The 23,855-nt window shown below is 43.0% G+C and overlaps 3 protein-coding genes across 8 annotated transcripts in view; 1 reads left to right on the top strand and 2 right to left on the bottom strand.

The window, feature by feature from the left end:
- The window catches only part of OAZ3 (ornithine decarboxylase antizyme 3), a 51,235-nt gene extending 30,078 nt beyond the window's left edge, over nucleotides 1-21,157 (top strand). Inside the window, 5 exon segments of the mRNA XM_059931793.1 lie at nucleotides 18,705-18,765; nucleotides 18,767-18,841; nucleotides 19,606-19,781; nucleotides 20,276-20,361; nucleotides 21,015-21,157. Of these exon segments, the coding sequence (XP_059787776.1) occupies nucleotides 18,705-18,765; nucleotides 18,767-18,841; nucleotides 19,606-19,781; nucleotides 20,276-20,361; nucleotides 21,015-21,157 (541 nt within the window).
- On the bottom strand, nucleotides 8,456-15,479 carry MRPL9 (mitochondrial ribosomal protein L9). Its single transcript, XM_059931807.1, has 7 exons — nucleotides 15,302-15,479; nucleotides 14,986-15,142; nucleotides 14,393-14,517; nucleotides 14,124-14,174; nucleotides 12,069-12,170; nucleotides 9,099-9,182; nucleotides 8,456-8,985 (listed from the first exon to the last, which is right to left on the bottom strand). Exons 1-7 carry the CDS (start codon nucleotides 15,440-15,442, stop codon nucleotides 8,851-8,853), a joined length of 795 nt encoding a protein of 264 aa, XP_059787790.1. The 5' UTR covers nucleotides 15,443-15,479; the 3' UTR covers nucleotides 8,456-8,850.
- A 1,609-nt stretch (nucleotides 21,158-22,766) lies between the features above and the next one.
- The window catches only part of TDRKH (tudor and KH domain containing), a 29,850-nt gene continuing 28,761 nt past the window's right edge, over nucleotides 22,767-23,855 (bottom strand). For all 6 annotated transcript variants that reach the window (XM_059901638.1, XM_059901669.1, XM_059901653.1 and 3 more), the window contains exons 12-13: nucleotides 23,646-23,733; nucleotides 22,767-23,472 (exon numbers count right to left, since the gene is read on the bottom strand). In XM_059901638.1, coding sequence (XP_059757621.1) covers nucleotides 23,681-23,733 — 53 coding nt within the window. In that variant the 3' untranslated portion in view covers nucleotides 22,767-23,472; nucleotides 23,646-23,680. The remainder of the gene's footprint in view (nucleotides 23,473-23,645; nucleotides 23,734-23,855) is intronic.

The raw sequence follows: 23,855 nt of genomic DNA on the forward strand, positions 1-23,855 counted from the left end.
CTGAGTATTCTTTCATGTGTTTGTTGGCAATCTGTATATCTTATTTGGAGAAAGGTCTATTTAGGTCTTCTGCCCATTTTTGGATTGGGTTGTTTGTTTTTTTGATATTGAGTTGCATGAGCTGCTTGTAAAATTTGGAGATTAACCCTTTGTCAGTTGCTTCATTTGCAAATATTTTCTCCCATTCTGAGGGTTGTCTTTTCATCTTGTTTATGGTTTCCTTTGCTGTGCAAAAGCTTTTAAGTTTCATTAGGTCCCATTTGTTTTTGTTTTCATTTCCATTTCTCTAGGAGGTGGGTCAAAAAGGATCTTGCTGTGATTTATGTCATAGAGTGTTCTGCCTATGTTTTCATCTAAGAGTTTGATAGTGTCTGGCCTTACATTTAGGTCTTTAATCCATCTTGAGTTTATTTTTGTGTATGGTGTTAGGGAGTGTTCTAATTTCATTCTTTTACATGTAGCTGTCCAGTTTTCCCAGCACCACTTATTGAAGAGGCTGTCTTTTCTCCATTGTATATTCTTGCCTCCTTTATCAAAGATAAGGTGACCATATGTGCATGGGTTTATCTCTGGGCTTTCTATCCTGTTCCATTGATCTATATTTCTGTTTTTGTGCCAGCACCATATTGTCTTGATTACTGTAGGTTTGTAGTATAGTCTGAAATCAGGGAGCCTGATTCCTCCAGCTCTGTTTCTCTTTCTCAAGATTGCTTTGGCTATTCGGGGTCTTTTGTGTTTCCATATAAATTGTGAAATTTTTTGTTCTAGTTCTGTGAAAAATGCCAGTGGTAGTTTGATAGGGATTGCATTGAATCTGTAGATTGCTTTGGATAATATAGTCATTTTCACAATGTTGATTCTTCCAATCCAAGAACGTGGTATATCTCTCCATCTGTTTGTATCATCTTTAATTTCTTTCATCAGTGTCTTTTAGTTTTCTGCATACAGGTCTTTTGTCTCCTTAGGTAGGTTTATTCCTAGGTATTTTATTCTTTTTGTTGCAGTGGTAAATGGGAGTGTTTTCTTAATTTCACTTTCAGAGTTTTCATCATTAGTGTATAGGAATGCAAGAGATTTCTGTGCATTAATTTTGTATCCTGCTACTTTACCAAATTCATTGATTAGTTCTAGTAGTTTTCTGGTAGCATCTTTAGGATTCTCTGTGTATAGTATCATGTCATCTGCAAACAGTGACAGCTTTACTTCTTCTTTTCTGATTTGGATTCCTTTTATTTCTTTTTCTTCTCTGATTGCTGTGGCTAAAACTTCCAAAACTATGTTGAATAACAGTACTGAGAGTGGGCAACCTTGTCTTGTTCCTGATCTTAGTGGAAATGGTTTCAGTTTTTCACCATTGGGGACGATGTTGGCTGTGGGTTTGTCATATATGGCCTTTATTATGTTGAGGTAAGTTCCCTCTATGCCTACTTTCTGGAGGGTTTTTATCATAAATGGGTGTTGAATTTTGTCAAAAGCTTTTTCTGCGTCTGTTGAGATGATCATATGGTTTTTATTTTTCAGTTTGTTAATATGGTGTATCACATTGATTGATTTGCGTATATTGAAGTATCCTTGCATTCCTGGGATAAACCCCACTTGATCATGGTGTATGATCCTTTTAATGTGCTGTTGGATTCTGTTTGCTAGTATTTTGTTGAGGATTTTTGCGTCTATGTTCATCAGTGTTATTGGCCTGTAGTTTTCTTTCTTTGTGACATCTTTGTCTGGTTTTTATCAGGGTCTTGAAAATTGTTTAGAATTACATTTTGTTTTTGAGTGTATCTCCTTGTATAGCTTTTTTTTAAAAAAATTGGCTGCTATATGTATTATATATATATAACTTATCATAGCCTACTGATGTCATTATTTACCAGTTTGAGTGAAGTATGGAAACCCTACCTCTCTTTAATTCTCTGTTCTCTTTCTCATTTATAATATAATTGCTTAACATATTTCCTCTACATACCTTTAGAACCAGATCAGACAGTGTTATAATTTTTTCAACTGTCAAACATAATTTAGAAAACTTAAGAGGAGAAGGAATGTCTGTTGATTTTACCCACATTTTCACCATCCCTGCTATTTCTTCCTTCCAGATATTCCAAGGTTTCTTTTTTATTGCTTCCCTTCTGTTTAGAGAACTTCCTTTAGCCATTCTTTTAGAGTAGTAAGTCTACTGGTGACAAACTTTTAGTTTTCCTTTGTCTGAGAGTGTCTTAATTTCCCCTTCATTCCTGAAGGATATTTTTTTCTGGGTATAGAATTCTTGGTCAACAGTCCTTTTCATCCAACATTTGAAAAATAGGGTATCACTTCCTTCCTGCCTCCATGGTTTCTGATGAGAAATCTGCTATCATTTGAATTGTTTTTTTCCCTTATAGGTAAAGTGTCATTTTTCTTTAGCTGTTTTCAAGATTTTTTTGTCTTTAGATTTCAGAAGTTTAATTATGATCTGTCTTCGCGTGGATTTCTTTGGGTTTATCTTGTTTGGGGTTTGCTTAGTTTCTTGAATTTGTATGTTTATGTCTCTTAACAAATCTGGGAAGTTTTCAGCCATTATTCCTTTGGGTACTTTTTAAGCCCTGCCTTCTTTCTCCTCTCCTTCTGGGACTCCAATGACAGGAATCTTAGATCTTTTGTTATAGTCTCACAGGTCCCTGAGGCTCCATTCTTTTTTTTTTTTTCCAGTCTATTTTCTCTGTGTTGTTCATATTGGGTAATTTCTATTGTTCTGTCTTTCAGCTCACTGATATTCTTTCCTCTGTCTTCTTCATTCTGCTCTTGAGTCCATCCACTGAAATTTTCATTTCCATTATTACATTTTATAGTTCTAATATTTCCACTTGGTTCTTCTTTATATCTTCTGTTTCTTTGCTGAAGCTATTTTTTTCCCATTTGTTTAAAGCATGTTCATAATTGTTTGTTGAAGGCTTTTTATCATGGCTGCTTTAAAATATGTCAGATAATTCTAATATCTCTCAGTACTGGTATCTATTGATTGTCTTTTATCATTGTTTGAAATCATCTTGGTTCATGGTATGATGAGAGATTTTTAAAAATTGGAATCTGGACATTTTTGTATTATGAGACTCTGAATCTTAATTTAAAACTTCTGTTTTAACTGACTTCTGTTTTAACTGACTTTCTCTTACACTGCTTTGGCATAGAAGGGAGAAGTAGGTCTTCACTGCTGCCAGGTAGAGTTTCAGATTTCACACTTCACCTCCATTGACAACCAAGGGACATAGAGCTTCTCTTTACTGTTAGGTGTGGGTGTGAGTTCCAGCTCCCTGCATGGTCTCCACTGATACTATGGTGGATGTGGCCTCATTACTGCTGGGTAATGGTGAAAGTGCTGACTCTCTACTAGGCCTCCTCTGACTTAACCATGTAGGAACGAAGAAGGGTGCTTCTTTTCTGCCGGGTGAGAGTGAATTCCAGGTTCCCCGCTGACACCATGGTCTTTACTGACACCAGGGAGGGGTAGAAGGACCCATTACTGGCTGGTGGGGAAGAAAGTCATAGTTCCCTATTTGATCTTCTGTGACACCACCTGGCAGGGGTGTTGGGGCCACTTGTTATAACCTTGTGAGGATGGAAGTCTAGGTTCCCCACTCAGCCTTGGCATGGTGGGCAGTTGGACCACAGTGTTGTCTGTGGTGTTCGGCTAGAGTGGAGCAGTTATTGTCTAAAAATTTTCTTGCTAGGCTGCCCCTTTCCTTTGGCTAGCAGGAGCAGGCTTTTATTGAGGCTTATTATTATTTTTATTTTATTTGTGGCCCAATTTGGCATTTCCAAATTGCTGGTTCTTCAGCTCCAAGTCTGGGATAAATGAGGCAAAAAGAAAACCCAAGGGACTCACTGCAGTGTTGTTCCTTGGGTCCTGCCATTCCTAGGCAGTTTGCTTTCTTCTTTCCACCTCTCAAAGTTAGCTTATGTTTGTTTTATGTATAATTTCTAGGGCTTATAGTTGTACTAGGAATAGTGAAAGTATATCTACTCTACCTTCCTAGAAGTAAAATTCCATCAGTGTATTTTTCATGTCAGGTATTGTATTTTTCATCTCTAGAAGTTCCATTTGGGTCTTTCTTATTTTCCATTTCTCTCATTATATTTTATTTGCCTTTAGTCTTAAATGTATGAAGCATATTTATAACTGTTTTAATTCCACCATCACTGTCATTTCTAGGAAGATTTCTCTTGGTTTGGGGTAACATTTTCCTGTCTCTCTTTATGTCTCTTTTTTATGGTAATATTTTAAATGGGTATCAGACATTGGGAATTTTATGTTGTTTAGTGTTTTTTTTTTTTTTAAGATATAGCTGTTTATTTTTATTTTTTGGCTGCATCAGGTCTTAGTTGCAGCATGCGGGATCTTTGTTGCGATGCATGGGCTCTTTGTTGGGGTGCAAGGGCTTCTCTTTAGTTGTGGTGTGCGGGTTTTCTCTCTCTAGTTGTGGCGCGTGGGCTCCAGAGCACGTGGGCTCTGTAGTTTGCGGCACACAGGCTCAGTAGTTGCGGCGCGTGGGCTTAGTTGCCCTGTGGTATGTGGGATCTTAGTTCCCCAACCAGGGATCAAACCCGCGTCCCCTGCATTGGAAGGTGGATTCTTACCCCTGGACCACGAGGGAAGTCCCAGATTTTTAAACAAATATTTATTTGGCTGCACTGGGTTTTTAGTTGCTACATGCAGGGTCTTTGTTGTGGCGTGTGGGATCTTTCGTTGAGGCATGCAGGATCTAGTTCCCTGACCAGGGGTCAAACCCAGGCCCCTTGCATTGGGAGCATGGAGTCTTAACCGCTGGACCATCAGGGAAGTCCCTAGTGTTAGATTTTGTTTGTTGCATTTCTTTCATGAGTGTTGGTCTTGGTTCTGGCATACTTGGTATTAGTTTGATCCTTTCAAGGCTTGCTTTCAAGCTTTGCATGATGGTCCAGAGTAGCCTTTATTCTAATGCCCTTTTGAGGACTCTACCTGGTGCTCTACCCACACTGGCTGTCAGGAACACGAAACATTCCCAATATTGTGTGAGCTCTGGGAATTGTTTGGCTTACTTCTTTCTGGTGTTTCCCCCACCTCATGGAGTTTCATGGAGGCCGAGTTCCCTGGCCTCATGGAGTTTCACCTGATGCATGCACAGATCAGTATTCAGACAAAGACTTGAGGGGACCCTGCCGCAGATCTTCAAAGCTCTATGTATCATTCCCTCATCTACAGTGTTCTGCTTCTCAATTTTTCGCTAACTTATCCTCCATCAACTCTAATCTCTGTCTTCTCCACTCACTTTGAGACTGCTGGCTTTACTTGGGTTCCCCCTTTTGCACTGCTCACATCAGTACAGTGCAGGAAACTACCTCTAGTCTGTAAACTCAGGCAGTCAAAGGGCTCACCTCATTTCTTTCCCTTTTCTCAGTTAACAATGTTCTGCCCTACCTGCTTTCCAATACCTATAAACATTTCTTTCTTTCTTTTTCTGGCTGCACCGTGCGGCTTGCAGGATCTTAGTTCCCCGACCAGGGATCGAACCTTGGCCCACAGCAGTGAAAGCGTGTTGTCCTAACCAGTGGGCTGCCACGCAATTCCCTATAAACATTTCTTTTTATATTTTTTTCTGGCTTGATAGTTATTTATAGTGGGAGAGCGATTTGGGTAGTGGTAATTCCTTTATGGGTAGAAGTGGAAATCTTTCTGAGTCAGTTTTTCAGCTGGAAACAACTAATGAAAGAAGATGCTAGGTCCCTAGAAGAAAGGACCATGAAACATCATGTCAAGAGTATAAGGTAATAATTCCCCCAGTCCTATCCTGTAGGGACTTATGACCATTTATTTGCATAATACACTTTGGAGAAAGAGGAATATCCAACTATTTCAAGACTGTTGGATACAGGGTCCTATTTGACTTTGAAACCAAGTATCTGAAACATCATGGCCCCCTGTTAGAGTGTCAGTGTATGGGGGCTAGGTAACAAATGTATTCCAGGCCCAGGTCTGGCTCTTAGTAAGTCTACTGGGTTCACAGATCCACCTAGTGGTCATTTCCCCTGTCCTTAATTGGACAGTTGAGATGGACATAGTTGATAGTTGGTAGACCTACATTAACCACGACAGGTTAAGAGCTATCATAGTGAGAAAGGCCAACATGAAGTTCCTGAAATTGCCTCCACCATCTCAGGCTAAAATAATAAATTAAAAAATATCACATTAGTGCCCCTCTTGAAGACCTAAAGGATGCAGGGATGGTGGTCCCCACCATAATGCCATTTAATTCACCAGTCTGGCCTCTGCTAAAACCAGACAGTTCCTGGAGAATGACAGTGGATTATGGTAATCTCAGTCAAGTAATTTCAATTTTATCTGCCATGCCAAATGTGGTTTCTTTGCTGGAGCAGATTAACAGCCTCAGGTAGGCAGTAGGTGACCGTTAATCTGAGCAATATATACTTTTCCATCTCTATAAGAAACGAGGATCAAAGTTTGCTTTCACTATTGAGATGAGCAATAAAATACAATTTACAGTCTTGCACCTGAAACATGTAAATGCTCCCAAGTCTGTCATCATATAATCTGAAGAGACTTGGACCATCTGGACGTTCCACAGAATACCACATTACTCTATTGATGACATCATGGTAATTGTACAGGATGAGCAAGAAATAGCAAGTCCACTGGAGGCCTTGATAGGATAAACATTCTCAAGTGGTGGTACATAAACCCTGCAAATGTTCAGGGAAGTTTTTAGAGATTCAGTAGTTTGGACAATGCTAGGACATTTCTTCCAAAGTAAAGGAAAAATTTTGTATCTCACACATCTCGCCACTAAGAGGGGGCACAGTGCCTGGGTAACATCTTCAAGGTCTACAGATAGCTTATTCCCCATGTGGGCTAACAGAAGTATAAATTGAGGGGGTGAGGGGAAGAATCTAGAATGGGTAGTAGGAGGTAAGTACCAGTTGTAGACTTAAGCTACAGCAGCAGGGGCTGTAGTCTGTCCCAGATCTTCCTCCAAGTTTTCCCAGGAAAGGAAGCCCATCAAGATCCTGAAGGGATCGTTTTAGAACTTATGAACAAACTGATCTGACAGCACAAGAAGTGGACTGTAGTGGAGACTATGGTATGCTGCCCAGATGGCTCCCTTCAGCACCAAAGCACTCACTTCCCAAGCTGCTGAGAATGTGCACAGCTCTCATCTGAGTTCCCCTCTGGGAACTGCCTGTGCCTGAAATCAGTCACCTCACCCAAGACCCTTTCCTTGTCAGCGTGGGGGTCTATAGGTCTGGCCACCTGCCTCAACATGGTACACACCTAGATAGCTCAAGCCACCCTAGCTTGAGCTCCCCAGGGGACTAAGGCCTTTGTTGAGACTGCGTCAGCTCAACTTCTCCCTCTACCGAATTTTGCTTCCTTCACTCCCTGACAGGTGTTAATCTAGAGGACGCCCCCAGTAAACTTCCTGCACCCAAATCTCCAACTCAGTCTGTTTTGCCAGGAACTCACCTCATGACAAGTATTTGGACACTTTTTGAGATTCGCTCTGTGGAATGTTGCTCCTGTTGCTGTTTCAGAGAGCTTCATCATGGTGATGGTGGTGGTGTGGAAAGATGCAGTATTAAGTGAGCTTTCCATTTCAAGGACAGCAGGGATTGATGGCAAATCTGACAATCAATCAAATGGCAATTGCAAACAATACTAGTGCTCCACCTGTTACAGAGTTCTGGCAAGTGTGAGGTTGGATACAGATATTAGTGCAACTACTGATGACAGAACTCTCAATAGCAGGGATGGCTTTGTGTGGATGAAAGTAGTTAGTTGGCTTGGCAAGGCAGGTGAGCTCACATAGGATGATTGATTGATAGAAACCAATTTCTCTGGTAAGGGTAGCAATAGAGTCAGTGGTCTCATCTTTATCCTTCCTAAACTGCAAAATCTCATATTTATTTGAGTGACTCTGGCACAATCCACTTGTCAACAGTTGGTCTGTTTTCCAGGAATGGACCTTGAACTTACGCAGAACTATCATCTATCTACTTGCCTCATCTCCTATTCCGTAATTACCTACGAACTAGCCCCATATCTTAACCTCGGTCTGGAAACCAAGGTATTTTCTTTTTCAAAATTTCAGGAGCTGGTTGAAGAAATAAAACAGAAGTTCCCTTTTTAAACTTCTTTCATCACAGCGTCATTTTCTCCAACAATTTCCCTTAGGCCTTATTCAGATCTCCTTAGAAAAGTAGACTCCATTGTGCTTATTTGTACTGAGGGCTTTATTAGCATACCTAGTAAGTTTTAAGACCATAAGGCATATCAACTTGTTGAGTAATTTGTCCATAGCAACTGTGGGCTGTAGCCTGCAAATGTATTCTCTTTTTTCCTTTTTAGCAGTAAACCCCAGTGGCTCAAGAGGACATCCCACTTAGAGGTCCCGTCTCCAGTCTACTCAGTCCAGTAAACAACACCTAAAAAGAACACAACCTCTTTATTTTTTTTTCGGATACAAATGTTTAGTTTGGATGATGAGAATGAGCTAGCTCTATCATTTATTCCAATGAATTCCAATGTAGGAAGAGGCTAAATAGATCTAGACTCTTTTGGTCTATTAATATTTAGCTTATCAAATCTACAGCCTGGTACTTCTGGAGTAGGCCTGCCCCAATAACGCTAGATGTGATAAACGCTGAAGATGGCAAATATGGACAATTCAATGTATATTCAGTCTAGTCTGCTGTCGCTGTCTCCATATGCTTTCTAAAATTCCATGTTTGGTCAGAGCTGGGAGTGATATCACGGTGCTGGCCCATCTTCGCTCCACCACTCCTCTGATTCTGCTTTGCTGCTTTCGAGGTAGAACAGGTTCAGATGGTCTGGGAGCTTGTGGGGGCCATGCCCTTGGCGGCTTGCTGGGCTAACCAGTACTTATATCTTTTGGTCTTGGGCCTCTCAAAGTTCACCACAGACATAGGTACCCTCACAGTGTCAAGCCCATTTACCTGTACACAAAACAACAGGAATCTTCAGATCAGTGGGGCAGATACGAACTAACACCATCCAATCCCAGCTTTCTACCCAGTGAGAAAAAGGAGACAGGATGTGAGACACTCACCGTCACCTCACACCAGTACTCGCCCCTCTGTGTGATAGGCTCTTCTGGTAACTTTAATGCACGTGGGGCAACCACAACACCAAGCTGAAAAAAAAAATCACAGCCAAAGGGAGCTCTGATTACATGGTTGCCACTCCAGGCAACCTCTAGATTTTCCTCTACATGGGTGAATAAAACTGGGGGGTTTACCCTGGCTGATCCCATGGAAAGGCACAAACCTCCATAAACAGTGGCAGAATAACTCAGTCCTAATTTCTCAGAAAGGGAGGTGGAGTCACAAAGAGAAACAGGGCTTGAGATCAAACTCACTTCATCCACAAAAGTAAAAATTCTCCAGTGAGTCACATTTCCTCAGGTTTTCCCTAGCTAGAGAAAATAAATGATCCCACCATCTTCTCCTATCAATCAGTCTTCAGATTCTATGTGACCATCTTAGTTATTTCCCTCCCACACCCCTGCAAACCAATCAAGAACGCTTTCCCTAAGTTGGACAGCCGCATGTAAATCAGCGAAGTTAGAATACTTCCTCACACCATACACAAAAATAAACTCAAAATGGCTTAAAGACTTAAAATATAAGACAGGACAACATAAAACTCCTAGAAGAGAACGTAGGCAAAACATTCTGACATAAATCGTACCAATGTTTTCCTAGGTCAGTATCCCAAGGCAATAGAAATAAAAGCAAAAGTAAACAATTGAGACCGTTTACAAGCTTTTGCACAGCAAAGGAAACCATAAACAAAACGAAAAGACAACCTATGGACTGGGAGAAAATATTTGTAAATGAAGCTACTGACAAGGGCTTAATTTCCAAAATATACTACCAGCTCAAACAACTCAACAACAAAAAAACAACCTAATCAAAAACAATGGGCAGAAGACCTAAACAGACATTTCTTCAAAGGAGACATACTAATGGCCGACAGGCACATGAAAAGATGTTCATCATCGCTATTAGAGAAACGCAAATCAAAAGTACAATGAACTACCACCTCACACTGGTCAGAATGGCCATCATTAAAAAGTCTACAGATAGGGCTTCCCTGGTGGCACAGTGGTTGAGAATCTGCCTGCCAATGCAGGGGACACGGGTTTGAGCCCTGGTCTGGGAAGATCCCACATGCCGCGGAACAACTAGGCCCGTGGGCCACAATTACTGAGCGTCTGGAGCCTATGCTCTGCAACAAGAGAGGCCACGATAGTGAGAGGCCCGTGTACAGCAATGAAGAGTGGCCCCCCACTTGCTGCAACTAGAGAAAGCCCTTGCACAGAAACGAAGACCCAACACAGCCATAAATAAATAAATTAAAAAAAAAAAGTCTACAGATAACAAATGCTGGAGAGGGTGTGGAGAAAAGGGAACCTTTCTACACTGTTGGTGGGAATGTAAATTGGTACAGCCACTATGGAAAACAGTATGGACATTCCTTAAAAAACTAAAAACAGAGCTACCATATGATCCAGCAATCCCACTCCTGGGCATGTATCTGGACAAAACTATAATTCAGGGCTTCCCTGGTGGTGCAGTGGTTGAAAATCTGCCTGCCAATGCAGGGGACACGGGTTCGAGCCCTGGTCTGGGAAGATCCCACATGCCGCGGAGCAACTGGGCCCGTGAGCCACGATTACTGAGCCTGCGCATCTGGAGCCTGTGCTCCGCAACAAGCGAGGCCGCAATAGTGAGAGGCCCGCGCACTGCGATGAAGAGTGGCCCCCACTTGCCACAACTAGAGAAAGCCCTCGCACAGAAATGAAGACCCAACACAGCCATAAATAAATAAATTTTAAAAATAATCTGTTTGTACTTTAAAAAAAAAAACAAAAACTATAATTCAAAAAGATACATGCACCTCTCTGTTCACAGCAGACCTATTCACAGTAGCCAAGACATGGAAACAACCTAAATGTCCATCAACGGATGAATGGAAAAAGATGTGGTACGTATATACAATGGAATACTACTCAGTCATAAAAAAGAATGAAATAATGCCATTTGCCACAACATAGATGGACCTAGAGATTATCATACTAAGTAAACTAATAAAGACAAATGCCATATGATATCACTTATATGTGGAATCTAAAATATGACACAAATGATGTATGAAACAGGACTTCCCTGGTGGCGCAGTGGTTAAGAATCCACCTGCCAATGCAGGGACACAGGTTCGAGCCCTGGTGTGGGAAGATCCCACATGCCGCGGAGCAACTAAGCCCATGCGCCACAACTACTGAATCTGCGCTCTAAAGCCCATGAGCCACAGCTGAGCCTGCATGCCACAACTACTGAAGCCTGTGCGCCTAGAGCCCGTGCTCCACAACAAAAGAAGCCACCGCAATGAGAAGCCTGCGCACCGCAACTAGAGAAAGCCTACGTGCAGCAACGAAGACCCAACGCAGCCAAAAATAAATAAATAAATAAATAAATAAATTTATATTAGAAAAAAGATCTATGAAACAGAGACAGACTCACAAACGTAGAGAACAGGCTTGTGGTTGCCAAGGGGCAGGTTGCATTGATTTACATGAGGCTGTCCAACTTAGGGAAAGCGTTCTTGATTGGTTTACACGGGTGTGGGAGGGAAATGACTTGTGGTTGCCAGGTGGGGGAGGGATGGATTGGGAGTTTGGGATTAGCAGACGCAAACTATTATGTACAGAATAGATAAAAAACAAAGTCCTACAGTATAGCACAGGGAACTATATTCAATATCCTGTAAAAATCCATAATAAAAAATATGAAAAAGGATGTATATATATGTATAACTGAATCACTTTGCTATACAGCAGAAAATTAACACAACATTGTAAATCAACTATACTTCCATTAAAAAAAAAAAATGCTTTCTGTAACTCCAGCTGGATGATCACACCCTTTCCTAACAGAGGGATCAATCCTGGGGTAGCTTCTTCTTCCCAGGGGTACTTTCCACCCTCAGGGGTAGAGCAGTGTTTGGGAATACTCACATTTCTGAGGAAGTGGCGGGCAACTATTTCAGGGTTTAGCTCCCATTTGACATTGTTCTTCATCCCTACCTGCAGGTGACATCTTCTCAGAAATCTCACTGTCTGAGAGGAATTATACCCAGAAGATAAGTTAGAGTTGTAATCAAGGAGAGGAAACATGTTAGCAAGAGGCCAAGAGCCACACAATCTGAGAGTTCAGGCAAAGCACAATTTCTGCCTCATAGCCAAGATAGGTGAGATGATGAATACGAAAGATAAAAATTCTCATTGTCTCAAGGCTGATATTATGGAAAGATGTTTTAGCGATGCTCTGGAAGGAAATGCTGCCTATACGTGGCTATTCCTAAGCAAGGAGAAACAGGCCATGTCAAAGTTAGGCTCATCAGGGACTTCCCTGGTGGTCCAGTGGGTAAGACTCCGTACTCCCAAAGCAGGGGGGCCCGGGTTCGATCCCTGGTCGGGGAACTAGATCCCACATGCACGCTGCAATTAAGAAGTCTGCATGTTGCAACTAAGACCTGGCGCAGCCGAAAGAAAGAAAGAAAATTTTTTTTAAAAATTTAAAAAGTGTTTTTAAAAAAACCCCCCAAAACCAAGGTTAGGCTCACCAATGGGGGCTGCTGGTATATCTCAGGATGGAATGATTTTCATAGACTGTTCTAACACAATATTCTGGCCCTTCAATCCCACCCCTACACCATAACGATTCCTCCCTGCTTACAGAACGAAGTATAAGTTCATTAGCTGAGGATTAAAGATGTTTTGTAAATCATGCCCCAACCCTCTTTCCAGTCATATATTTCCTAATAGAAGTCCTCTGTTTTAGCTAGACTGGTCTACTTTCTATTTTAAAACATGCTTTAACTGAGCTATCACCTCACACCTGTCAGAATGGCTATCATCAAATAACAAATAACAAATGTTGGCGAGGATGTAGAAGAAAGGGAACCTTCATACACTGTTGGTGGGAATGTAAGTTTGTGCAGCCACTGTGGAAAACAGTATAGCGGTTTCTCAAAAAACTAAAAATATGACCCAGCAATTCCACTCCTGGGTATATGTCCGAAAAAAACAAAAACACTAATTTGAAAAGATACGTGCACCCCAATGTTCACAGCCGCATTATTTACAATTGCCAAGATATGGAAGCAACCTAAGTGTCCATCAACAGATGAACTGATAAAGAAGATGTGGTGTATACGTGTATATACACACACACACAAATATGTATGTGCATACACATACACACACAATGGAATACTAAGCCATAAAGAAGAACAAAATCTTGCCATTTTCAACAACAAGGATGGACTTGGAGGGCATTATGCTAAGTGAAGTAAGTCAGAAAAAGACAAATATTGTATGATAACTTATATGTGGAATCTAAAAAATACAACAAACCAGTGAACATAACAAAAAAGAAACAGATGCACAGATATAGAGTGTAAGACAGGCTACAAGGATGTACTCTACAACATGGGGAATATAGCCAATATTTTTTAATAACTGTAAATGAAGTGTAACCTTTAAAAATTGCATAAATTTTTTTTAAAATTAAACAACAACAACGTGCCTTAACTATCTACTTTTTCTCCCTTAAGAATACCTTTCCCACCCTCCTGGTCTATCCAAAGCCTACTAATCCCATAAGGCCTAATTCAATCCCATCTGAAAAAAATCTTTTCCCAATCACCCTAATCCATTTTGGTCCATGTCACTCATAATTTACTGCCTTTAGTTTATCACTTTCTCACGTGTCTATGTTCTCTCCAACTTGTCTGTAAACAACCCCGAAGGCAGAGTCCTCATCTCACTTTTCCATGGGTCCCCTGGTACCCAGGTTGGGGCCTCCCTCAATAAACTAGAGCACTTCACCCAACAGATCAGGATATCCTAGGATATCTCAATACCAGTTATGGTAGCCACAACACTTCCCCTTGCCCCTACCTTGTGCTTGAAATCAGGAGACTTCAAGGAAATCAAGAAGTCTTTCAGGAAGAGGTTGGTGACTTTGTAGGTGACCAATAAATAAAGATTTTCTATGTTTCTACTCACCGTCTCACCTGCCTTGGTCTGGATCTTCTCTAATTTTCCTTCTTGTCTCAGCTAGAAAAGAAAGTTACAGATGAAAAAAAAAAAAAGAAAAATGAGTTTGTGGTAACTAATGACAAACTCTTGCTACACTCGGCATAGGCTGGGCTTCTGAATTCCTGTTCTTCTAGTCTCTACTTCATTTGAAAATGAAGTAGGGACTCGAAGAAGTTGCTACAGGTAATCTTAAGGTTTTACATCCTCCAAGTCCCTCTGCCGTCTTCTGGGCTCACCAATTTCTCCTCTTCAAACAGCTTCCTGTTTTCAGGAGATGCATATACAGCCAGTCCTTGAGGAAGTAGTCGATTACGGCCTACAGATTTTTTCACTGAGACCAGGTCACCTCGGACTCCAAGTTCTGCCAACAGAGAACAGAGACACTGGATCAGAATTATCGAGCAGTCCCTAAAAAAGGAGACGATCGAAGGAAAAAAGACCTCTTATTCTCTCACAGTGCTTATTCTTCCTAGAAGAAATATTAGCATTCACTAGGACGACACTTAAGAGATTTCTAATTCATTTCTTTAGGTCCTGATTTAGAAATTTAATATTCCCTGTACAAAGTGAAGCACTGTCCCATCACGGGATTTCAGTATCTGTGGCACATACTGTCAGGCCTCTTTCTCCCCACACACTGTTAATGATGCTGCTGCATTCCTGTTCTGATTTTCTATGTAGGAGGCCAATGTCACCATCACAGTACTTTTTGTGGCTTCCTCTTCTCAAACATGAGCTGGTCATTCCCCCAAATTAGTGAAAAGGCAGAAAAAAGCTGATGCCAAACAGGCCCAGCCTGAGACAGGAAGCACCTCTGCCGGGGCCTTACCCTCCACCGACTGCGTGAGGATGAGCTCCAGGTTGTCTTTGGGCCGGTGTTTCGTGTCCTCCGCCAGCTTGTAGACGCGGTGCCGCCGGTGCAGGCGCGGCTTCCGGCCCTCTCCCGCTAGCGGCACCTTCCACCAGCGCTCCACAATGACCGTGCCCTGGCGGCCGGGGGAGCGAGCGTGAGCCAGTCTCCACGGAGAAGCCTCCTCCTCTGGCCGCCGGCCCCTCAAGGAGAGCCCACCACCCGCAGGCCGGGGCCCCGCCAGGTCTCAACGCGCCCCAGTCAAGGAGCCCCAGAACGCACACCCGGCCCTCACCCGACTGTGAGACAGGCTGAAGTCGCGCTCCGAGCCGGAGGTGCCCCCTTCAAGTCGCGGCCGGAGGAGTTCCCAAACCCCTCCTCGCACCAGCCGCTCAGTGCCCGCCCGCAGCAGAGCTCTTCCCGAGGCCGCCGCCATGTTCTCGGGCGCGGACAGAGGCGTAGAAGGCCCCCGGCGCCGGCGGCAGGAAAGGCCCCCACCGGGTGCCCGCGGAGCGCCTGAGCCGGCGCGGCTCTGTCCGAGCTGAGCCCGGGGGAAGCCCTGGGGAAGCCCGGGGGAAGCCCGGGGGAAGCCCGGGCCCGGATTAGGCTGCGACTTGGCTGCCTCGAGACCAGAGATCTGGGATGAATGCTCCACGATTCAGCATTCCTCTACTCCCTTCTCCCAATTTCTTTTCGAGGGGAGGGACACCCGTAGCCACTGACACATAGTGGAGTGACTGTTAGGTGCACTGACACCGGGAAAGACACCCTCTCCCTCTTGGCTTCACTTTGTATTTAAGATGGGGGCTTCGACTGAGCTCTAGTAGTTCTCTGAGGGCATTTCCAATTCTGACATTCTGTGATAACTGGATGCTGAGGGGAGAGGGTGCTGCTGTCATTTTTCCTTACTTCAAACCTGCCTAAAAGTGGTGGAAGGATGGGATCCTCTGGAAAACTTGCAAGCCCCAGGAAGTCGTCTAATCCTTAATAGTGACACTGCAGTATTTAGGCTCATGTTTAAAGAATTCTAAATCACAAGGGAGACGGTTCCCTCCGTGGAGGGTCTCAGTACTGGGGAGTAAACCATATAAATGGAGTGAATAGGGTCTGTTTGGCAGAAGAGATTTATGGAAAGATGCTCTATACATCATGTTATTTGACACATAAACAGCCTTTGACCGGTAGTCCCTCCTCCTAATTACACTTTTTTAGCTTCCAGGACACCAATTTGTTTTTATTTCCTTCCTACTTCACTATTTTCCTTCACAGTCTCTTTTGCTGATTTCCCTTTTATTCCCCACTTCTCAGAGTGCCCCCAGGACTCAGTTTTTGGATCTTTACTCTTCTCAATGTACACACTCTTAGTGATCCCATTCAGTCTCATGGCTTAACATACCATTTATATGCCAATGACTTCAAATTTCTGTCTTCACCCTAGTCTTCTAAACTCCAGACATGAATATCCAACTGCGTGTCATCTTCCCCTTATAGGTCTAATGGACAATTCAAAGTTAACATGCTCCAAACTAAATCCATCTCTATACCCTGCCCCATAGTGCCTCACCTGCAGCCTTTCCCCTCTCAGTTGATGGTAACTCCATTCTTTCAGTTCTTGGACTCAACTTCTCTCCTACGCCAGGAAATCCTGTGGGTGCTACCTTTATACTATTTCCAGAATCCAGCCACATCCCATCACCTGCAATGCTCCACCCTGGAATAAGACACTATCTTTCTCCTGGATTACTGCAATAGTCTCCTAACAAACATCGTTTGAAGCTCTACAGTTTATTTACAACAGTCAGAATCTTTCTAAAAACACAAGTCAGATCATGTCTCTTCTACCCAAAACCTGCAATGACTTCCCCCTTTACTCAGAGTAAAAGAAAAAGGCCAGACAATGGTCTACAAGGCCCTACAATGATCTGGCCCCATTAGCTCTCTTCTTTTTATACTCTCCCTATAGCTTATACTACTCCACCCACAGTGGACTCCTGGCTGTTTGTGGAAAACATTTGACACATTCTCCTTAGGGCTTTTGCACTGGCTGTTGCTTTGACACAGAATGCTTTTACCCTCAGGTGTTCACTTGGCCTAAATCCCTCACCCTCTTCAGGTCTTTGATTAAATGTCACCTTTTCAATGAGGCCTATTTAGATCACCCTATTTATTACTGCAACTGCCCCACCCCCTTCACACTCCTGATCCTTCTTTATTCTACTCTATTTTCCTCCATAGCAGCTACCATCTAACATATGAAATAATTTTCTTGTGCTTAGTGTTTAGGTTTGTTCTTTCACTGTTAGAAGTTCCATGGGGCAGGGGATCTTTGTTTTGTTTACTGTGTATCCTAAGCTCATAGTAGGCCCTCAATAAATATTTGTTAAATGGATGAATAAATGAATATGCAGAGGTCTCAAACTGGTGGCCCCAGAACCAAATTTGACTCACCATGTTGATTTTTTTTTTAATCAACAATTTTTATTTTTTAAGTTAGTAGCCAATATTTTTTAAAAATTTGAGAAATTTATCACAAAAATCTATCTTTCCAGTTTCTGTTGAAAAATCATATGATCTGGTACCACTGAGTCTGCATTCCTGCATGGCAGCTGTTTGGAGCTATTGTGTCACTTTTTTTTAGGGTGTGAGCTTTTCATTTGGCTTCAGCCCGCCCCGCAGCTCCACTAATTTCCATTAATTGTCCAGGCCCCCGGAGGCATTTGGTTTGTGATTCCTACCCTATAAGGCAATGAGAAAGTTCAACAACGTGTAGCACCACTGGCTTATTAAAGGTAGGGATGATAATAAAAATATTTAACTGATAGGAACCAGGAACCAACCAGTCAGGTCAGATGCTGGATCAGGGCCTTAGAAGCTTCCTGCAGTGTCAGACCCCAACCCTTTAGTTGCTGAAGTGTGTGTTTGCACGTGCACATGCCAGAGAGGAGCCCACATTGTGTGGGCACAAGTGGTCAGCCAGGACTGTTTACCAACCACTACAGAAGTGAAAGTATTTTAACTTCTGATATAGCTGTGAAGTGCATACTAGTTGAACAGGAGCCTTGGGGCTACCTAAGGGGGTAATGGGGTAGGGAGCAGCAGAGAGGAGTCCTGAGGTGATGTAAGGGCTGACGCTTTGTCCATGTCATAGTGTTCACCGTGTCACAATGGCACCAGTTGCCTGAACCTCTGCCACCCATCCCTGAACCTCACTTTGCCTTGGGGAGGCACTGAAAGAAGAAACTGCCTTGTAACAGGTCGCGCCCCTCTATCTACTCCCTTTCTTATATCAAGAGGGGAAAAACACGGAACTACCGCTACCCGATCTGGTCACCATACGCCTATTACCTTTACTGTTACAAATACCGGATCACCCTCCGGGAGAAGATGCTGCCTTGTTATAAAAGGTACTTGTTTTCATCTCTACTTGTAGTTGTTTACATAAACTGTAAAGAAAAAAGAATTCGAAAGAACTTCCCAAGTGGCAAAAGATGATAATAGCAAAATAGGGTAGAAGGCTGGCATGGAGCTTCATAAACTTTTTCTATCTGGCTGGCTTGGGAAAATGGAAACAGATAGGTTGGTTCACATAAGATACAGAAGATGGTGCCAGAGCCTGGCCCTGTGTACCTGGAAGTTAAGAGTCTTTCACCATCTCAGACTCAGAAATAAAATAATTTGGACCTCTTTTTCCCAATCAGCATCACTTATAAGGAACAGGAGGACTTGACACTCCGACCCCGTTGCTGCCTTCAGTGCTCCTGAGTCCCTAGTAGGCCTTCAGGGGGGCAGAAGCAGCGAGCAGGGTGATCAAGACCAGCTTAAAGAATTACATTCGGTAAGTGGACTGATGCTGTGACATGGTAGCCCCTTGCTGTAATGACATCTTGCAAAGGGACATTAGCTAGTTGGAAAATAAATCATAAGAAGCTAGAGCTAGATGAGACCTCGGAGCTCATGTGTAAAAGCTCCTTTATAGACAAGGATTCTGGTCCAGAGATCTTAAGGCAAGGTCCTAGGGCTGGTGGTGAAAAGCAGGATGGGAAAAGAGAAAGTGGAAACAAAGATAGACTGTATTAAGACATAAAGCTGTTTAGATGCTAAGCTAAGTTCTGGGACTAGAACCCAGAACTCCTGCCCTTGCCTTTGTATCATATCTCAATAACATGCCTGGGTATGAGCTATGCATTTTAAATAAGAAATGGGAGAATTTAGAGAAAACTTATATGATGGAAAAAAGTAGAAGAGTATTATCAGTGAGACAGTAAATAGATGGCACAGTTTTGTTTAAAGAGTAAGCTCTCTGCTGTAAATATAAGTTTCTGAGTGGTTAGAGCACACCGAGTGAGGTCAGCAGGCAGTAATACTCCATTGACTCCAGATTCCAAATTATTTGTATCAAAGAGAACTCCATGATAGGAACAGAGTTAGGTCCCAGGACTAAGGGATATTGAGTAAGACCTTGGCTCCACTTCTCCCAGGCTCTCCATCAGCCCCTGCCTTGCTTCCACAGACACACCCAAACTGGCCTGAGATATGATTTGAGGGTTAGGTGAGCACAGAAATAGGAGACTATTACTCTCATTTTTACTCCTTTTCTAGGCTGGGAACCTGACGGTTCTGGCTACTGACCCCCTGCTTCACCAGGACCCGGTGCAGTTAGACTTCCACTTCCGCCTCACCCCCCAGACCTCTGCCCATTGGCACGGCCTTCTTTGTGACCACAGACTCTTCCTAGATATCCCATACCGGGCCTTGGATCAAGGCAGCCGGGAAAGGTGACTGAGCCTGTATGGGGGAGAGGGGAGGAAAGAGGTTAGGGGATTTCGCTCTTATGTCATAATCAGGTAGTGGGCATGCTAACCAGTGAGTGCTTATTCAGGAGCTGGATACATTCAAACCACTGAACAAGCCTGTGAGCTGAGCCAGGATCTGGGGTTCAAAGGATAACAGCCCATGGGAGGTTGCTAAACTGATTCAGAAACACAAGTGGGAATCCATAAATAGTTGAAAGGTAGTGCTCTCTAGCTGTTTGTCTTTATAGAGTGGCCCCTTCACCCCAAGCCCCTTCCACGGCATGGGTGTCAGTCCAGTAGTGTATAATCCCTTGGCTTCAGAGAAAAAAATCTATCAAAACTAGTTTAGCAACTTTCATTTCCTGGCTTGGGTCAGGAAAAACTGAGTAATAACATTTCTTCTGCTGCAAGTAGGTGTCTTTCTGGATTTTGAGTTTGCTGAACATTACATTGACCATCTTCCCTCTGGTCCCTAGTTTGACTGCAACACTGGAGTATGTGGAGGAGAAGACCAATGTGGATTCTGTGCTTGTAAACTTCCAGAACAACCGCAATGACAGAGGTGGGGATCTGCTCTGTCCTTCCCGGCCCTTTGTGCTGAAGCAGCTGACAAGTGACTTTTCCTTTGTAGACCTTCTTCCCCTCACTCTTTAAAAAAGGGCATGCTCAGGCAGTTCAGGGATTCAACACCCACCCCCTACTCCCCACCAAGGAAATTAAGGCATCTAGCATTCTGTTCATTCAAGTCATAACTAGACTATGAGGAAGGCCCTGCACGTAGATATCAGAATCTAGACTGAAGGAGCACTGGTGAAATGACAAAGAAGCCATTCAAGGGATCTGGCTGGTAGGACAGAAAGGATCTCAAGTGTATTAAACACCTATAGAGTGAAAGGGTCAGGCATTAGGCCAGCAGGATAGGAATATAATTAACCAGATGCTAGGCACACGTTACAGAAACTTCACCTCCTCAAGGAGTTTATACTTCATTGGATAAAAGACAAAGATGGTCAAGAGTTTACTATGCCATCCCGGTATAGTAAACTCCAGCCAGGTTAGAGTCTAGGTTTGTTTGACTCCAAAGCACATCATCCCAGTGCCTGCACTACACTGTTTCCCACACCCCCTAAGTCATTTCCTACTGGAAGAAGCCAAGGCTGGGGGAACAGTTGTATTGAGTTTCAGAGTGTTCTAATTTGTTCTCTCTTTTCACAGGTGCCCTGCTACGGGCCTTCAGCTACATGGGCTTTGAAGTGGTCAGACCAGATCACCCGGCCCTTCCTCCCTGGAACAATGTCATCTTTATGGTGTATCCCCTTGAAAGGGACCTAAGCCACCTGCCCAGTGAACCTCCCTGAACATGCTTATTCCTACTCTGTGAAGGGCTGGGAGCCTTGATAAATGAGAACCAGGGGCCCAGGATGTGATTCAGAACACCTTCCATCTTAGGAATAAAGGGTAGTGCAATTCTCAAGTGTTCACTGTTCCTTTGAGCCTTACAGAGCTGAATTCATTGTAGGATAGATAGATAAACATTTGATGACTGAAAAGATCAAAGGGGCCTGAGCCAGAGAAAGAAAGGATCCAAGGATTTTCAGTTTTTGCCTTCCCCTATTTATTCTAACCATCTGAGCACCTGCCAGCAGCAAAACCAAGCACTAGGGAATTCAGGAAGACTTCAGCCTTACTGGGAGACTTTCATCCATATATTTTGGTTCAAATTGGAGACAAGTGCTATTTCCTTCTCTTTGATGTGGAGGAAATCAGAGAAGGTACATGGTTCCTGTGGCACTGGCCCAAGGGGAGGAACATCCCAGGAAGCAGGAGAAGTAGAGAGTTATATTGGATTAGGGAACCCATCAGAATGCAATGTAAACTGACAAGGCTTAAAGGCCGTATTAAAGGAACAGGCTTTCATACACAGTGACAAACTACAGTTAAGAATGAGACACTACTCATTTTCCAGAGCAAGAAGTCCTATGAATGTTTTCTATCAGGGGACCTCTCAAGAGTAAAGGCTGATAACAAGGTCCTACTGATAGCACAGGGAACTATGTTCAGTATCCTGTGATAAACCATAATGGCAAAGAATATATAAAAAAAGAATGTCTATATGTGTAAAACTGAGTCACTCTGCTGTACAGCAGAGATTGGCACAACAGTGTAAATCAACTACATTTCAATTAAAAAAATAAATATTCCAAAAAAAAAAAAAAAAGGCGTAAAGGCTGAGGAAACTGGGGACTAACTGGCCTCATGACCCTGTTGTACAGCAGCTCCAATTCCAGGGCCGAGCCTGCTTCACTGAGTGAGTGCAGCCAAGGTCTGAAATGTCATATCAATGGCAGCCCTTCACTGATTCCTGTGGGACTACCCAAGCTACTCAGAGACGCTCCTTCACTGAAGCCTTTCTGCTGCTTGGTACTGAGACTTTTCTAAGACAATAAAATTTGAAAATTGTGTCTATGGTAAAATATAGCTGCCATGTGTATAGGGGTGGATGTCACTAATTCCTGGATTTAAAAAATCCTGCATATGATAGCCTTATATACTAGTTTTAAGTCTTCTACTTTACCTTGCTGATCTTTAAAAAAAAAAAAGTTCATTTGCCATCATTCTACCACCCACATTACTTTCAAATACCTTCACAGTTCTCACTGGATCCTCAAAATACTGTCAGAAATGGAGAGATGCTATAAGGAAACAGGCCCCGCAAGTTCACAACAAAGATCTATCCCTAGAACCCATGTTTCTAGAATCCTATCTACTCCTTTTAGGTGGGGTCTTAGTGAATGATTAATTCTGAAGTTGCTTCACGGCAAGAATATGATCTGTGCGTGAGAGGGACAGATGTTTCATAGATGGGCCCCTCTGTGTGAGGTGTTTGGCAGTTTTCACCAGATTTCAGTTCACAAGATACCCATAGACTTGTTTCCACCTTGTGATTCAACCAGCATTTAGTTTAAATAATTTTCTTGAGAACTTTATTCAGCAAAGGACCCCCCAAATGATTTGAACAGCTACATAAGTTCTCTCTATGGCTGTGTGTGTATACATATATATTATAGATACTATACCAGCAATTTAGAATATTTCCTGAGTTACCTCTCAACTATGGGAAATAGTTGGAGCACTGTTTCAAAAAACTTGTCTCCAATAACATATCAGCAGTTGAGGCTGGGAGGCAGTATTCTCTTCCCACCTCCCGAGGCTTTTCAATATAATTATGCTGATTTTTGCCTTTGCCGCCTGACTCAACTGCAGTCTTTGAGTTCACCACTCAAAAAACTCTCCTTAACCAGTCACCTGATGAGGTGAGTCAGAAGTCTGCAGAATCATCATTTCCAATAACCAAATCCTGGCTGTTTCCCAGCCTCAAAAGGACACAGCCTAGCAGCAGTGTGCTCTGTGACTGGCCGAGGGGAACGAGCTGGACGCTGAGCAGGCTGGAAGTAGCGCAGCAGCACTCAAACACTGGAAGGGGCGCAGGGGGTGGTGGTGGAGTAGGGGCATGTGTTTGTCTCCCTCCATCCCTCACACTTTCTGGTAGTCCAGTGGAAGGAGCAAATGCATTTGGTCCACAGCAAGCCAGATCGTGTATATAATGAAGGAAGAACTGCACTGATCTCTGTCACAGGCTCCTCTCTCCAGGCACCAAATCTTATGCCAAATCCTGCCAAAGACACAAAGACACAAAAAGCTTGAAAGGGCTCAGTCTGAAAGTAAAGCTGCAGGAAAGCAGCTGCAGAGAAGTAGTAGTAAGATGGGCTATGGGGAAGAGGCAAGGCCCCTGCTGTCACCCTAATTACTTTCCTGTTGCTACAGATAGATGATAGCTTTACTTACCGCAAAGCGGATGGCTGAGGCAACTGAAGGTGACTTCAGAGTAAGTAGTCATCTTCAAGGTTATCATCACCAGACATAGAGGCAGCTTCTATTTAGCGGAAATGAGGATAAAGTTAGATACTGCCCTAATTTAGCAGGCACTGCCACTGAGGCTCAGGGAAAAAAAAATGGGCTTCTTGGTGCTCGATGACCACCTTGGTTAAGAGGTAA

The sequence above is a fragment of the Balaenoptera ricei genome, chromosome 1 (assembly GCF_028023285.1).
Source record: "Balaenoptera ricei isolate mBalRic1 chromosome 1, mBalRic1.hap2, whole genome shotgun sequence".
Classification (NCBI taxonomy): Eukaryota; Metazoa; Chordata; class Mammalia; order Artiodactyla; family Balaenopteridae; genus Balaenoptera; species Balaenoptera ricei.

Excerpts from the sequence above, each read along its gene's own strand:
- MRPL9 (XM_059931807.1), bottom strand. The coding sequence starts at position 15,442 with ATGGCGGCGGCCTCGGGAAGAGCTCTGCTGCGGGCGGGCACTGAGCGG. Across the intron at positions 14,518-14,985 it reads CCTCACGCAGTCGGTGGAGG|AACTTGGAGTCCGAGGTGAC; the intron begins GTAAGGCCCCGG and ends CTCTGTTGGCAG. Across the intron at positions 14,175-14,392 it reads TGTTTGAAGAGGAGAAATTG|CTGAGACAAGAAGGAAAATT; the intron begins GTGAGCCCAGAA and ends TTTCTTTTCTAG.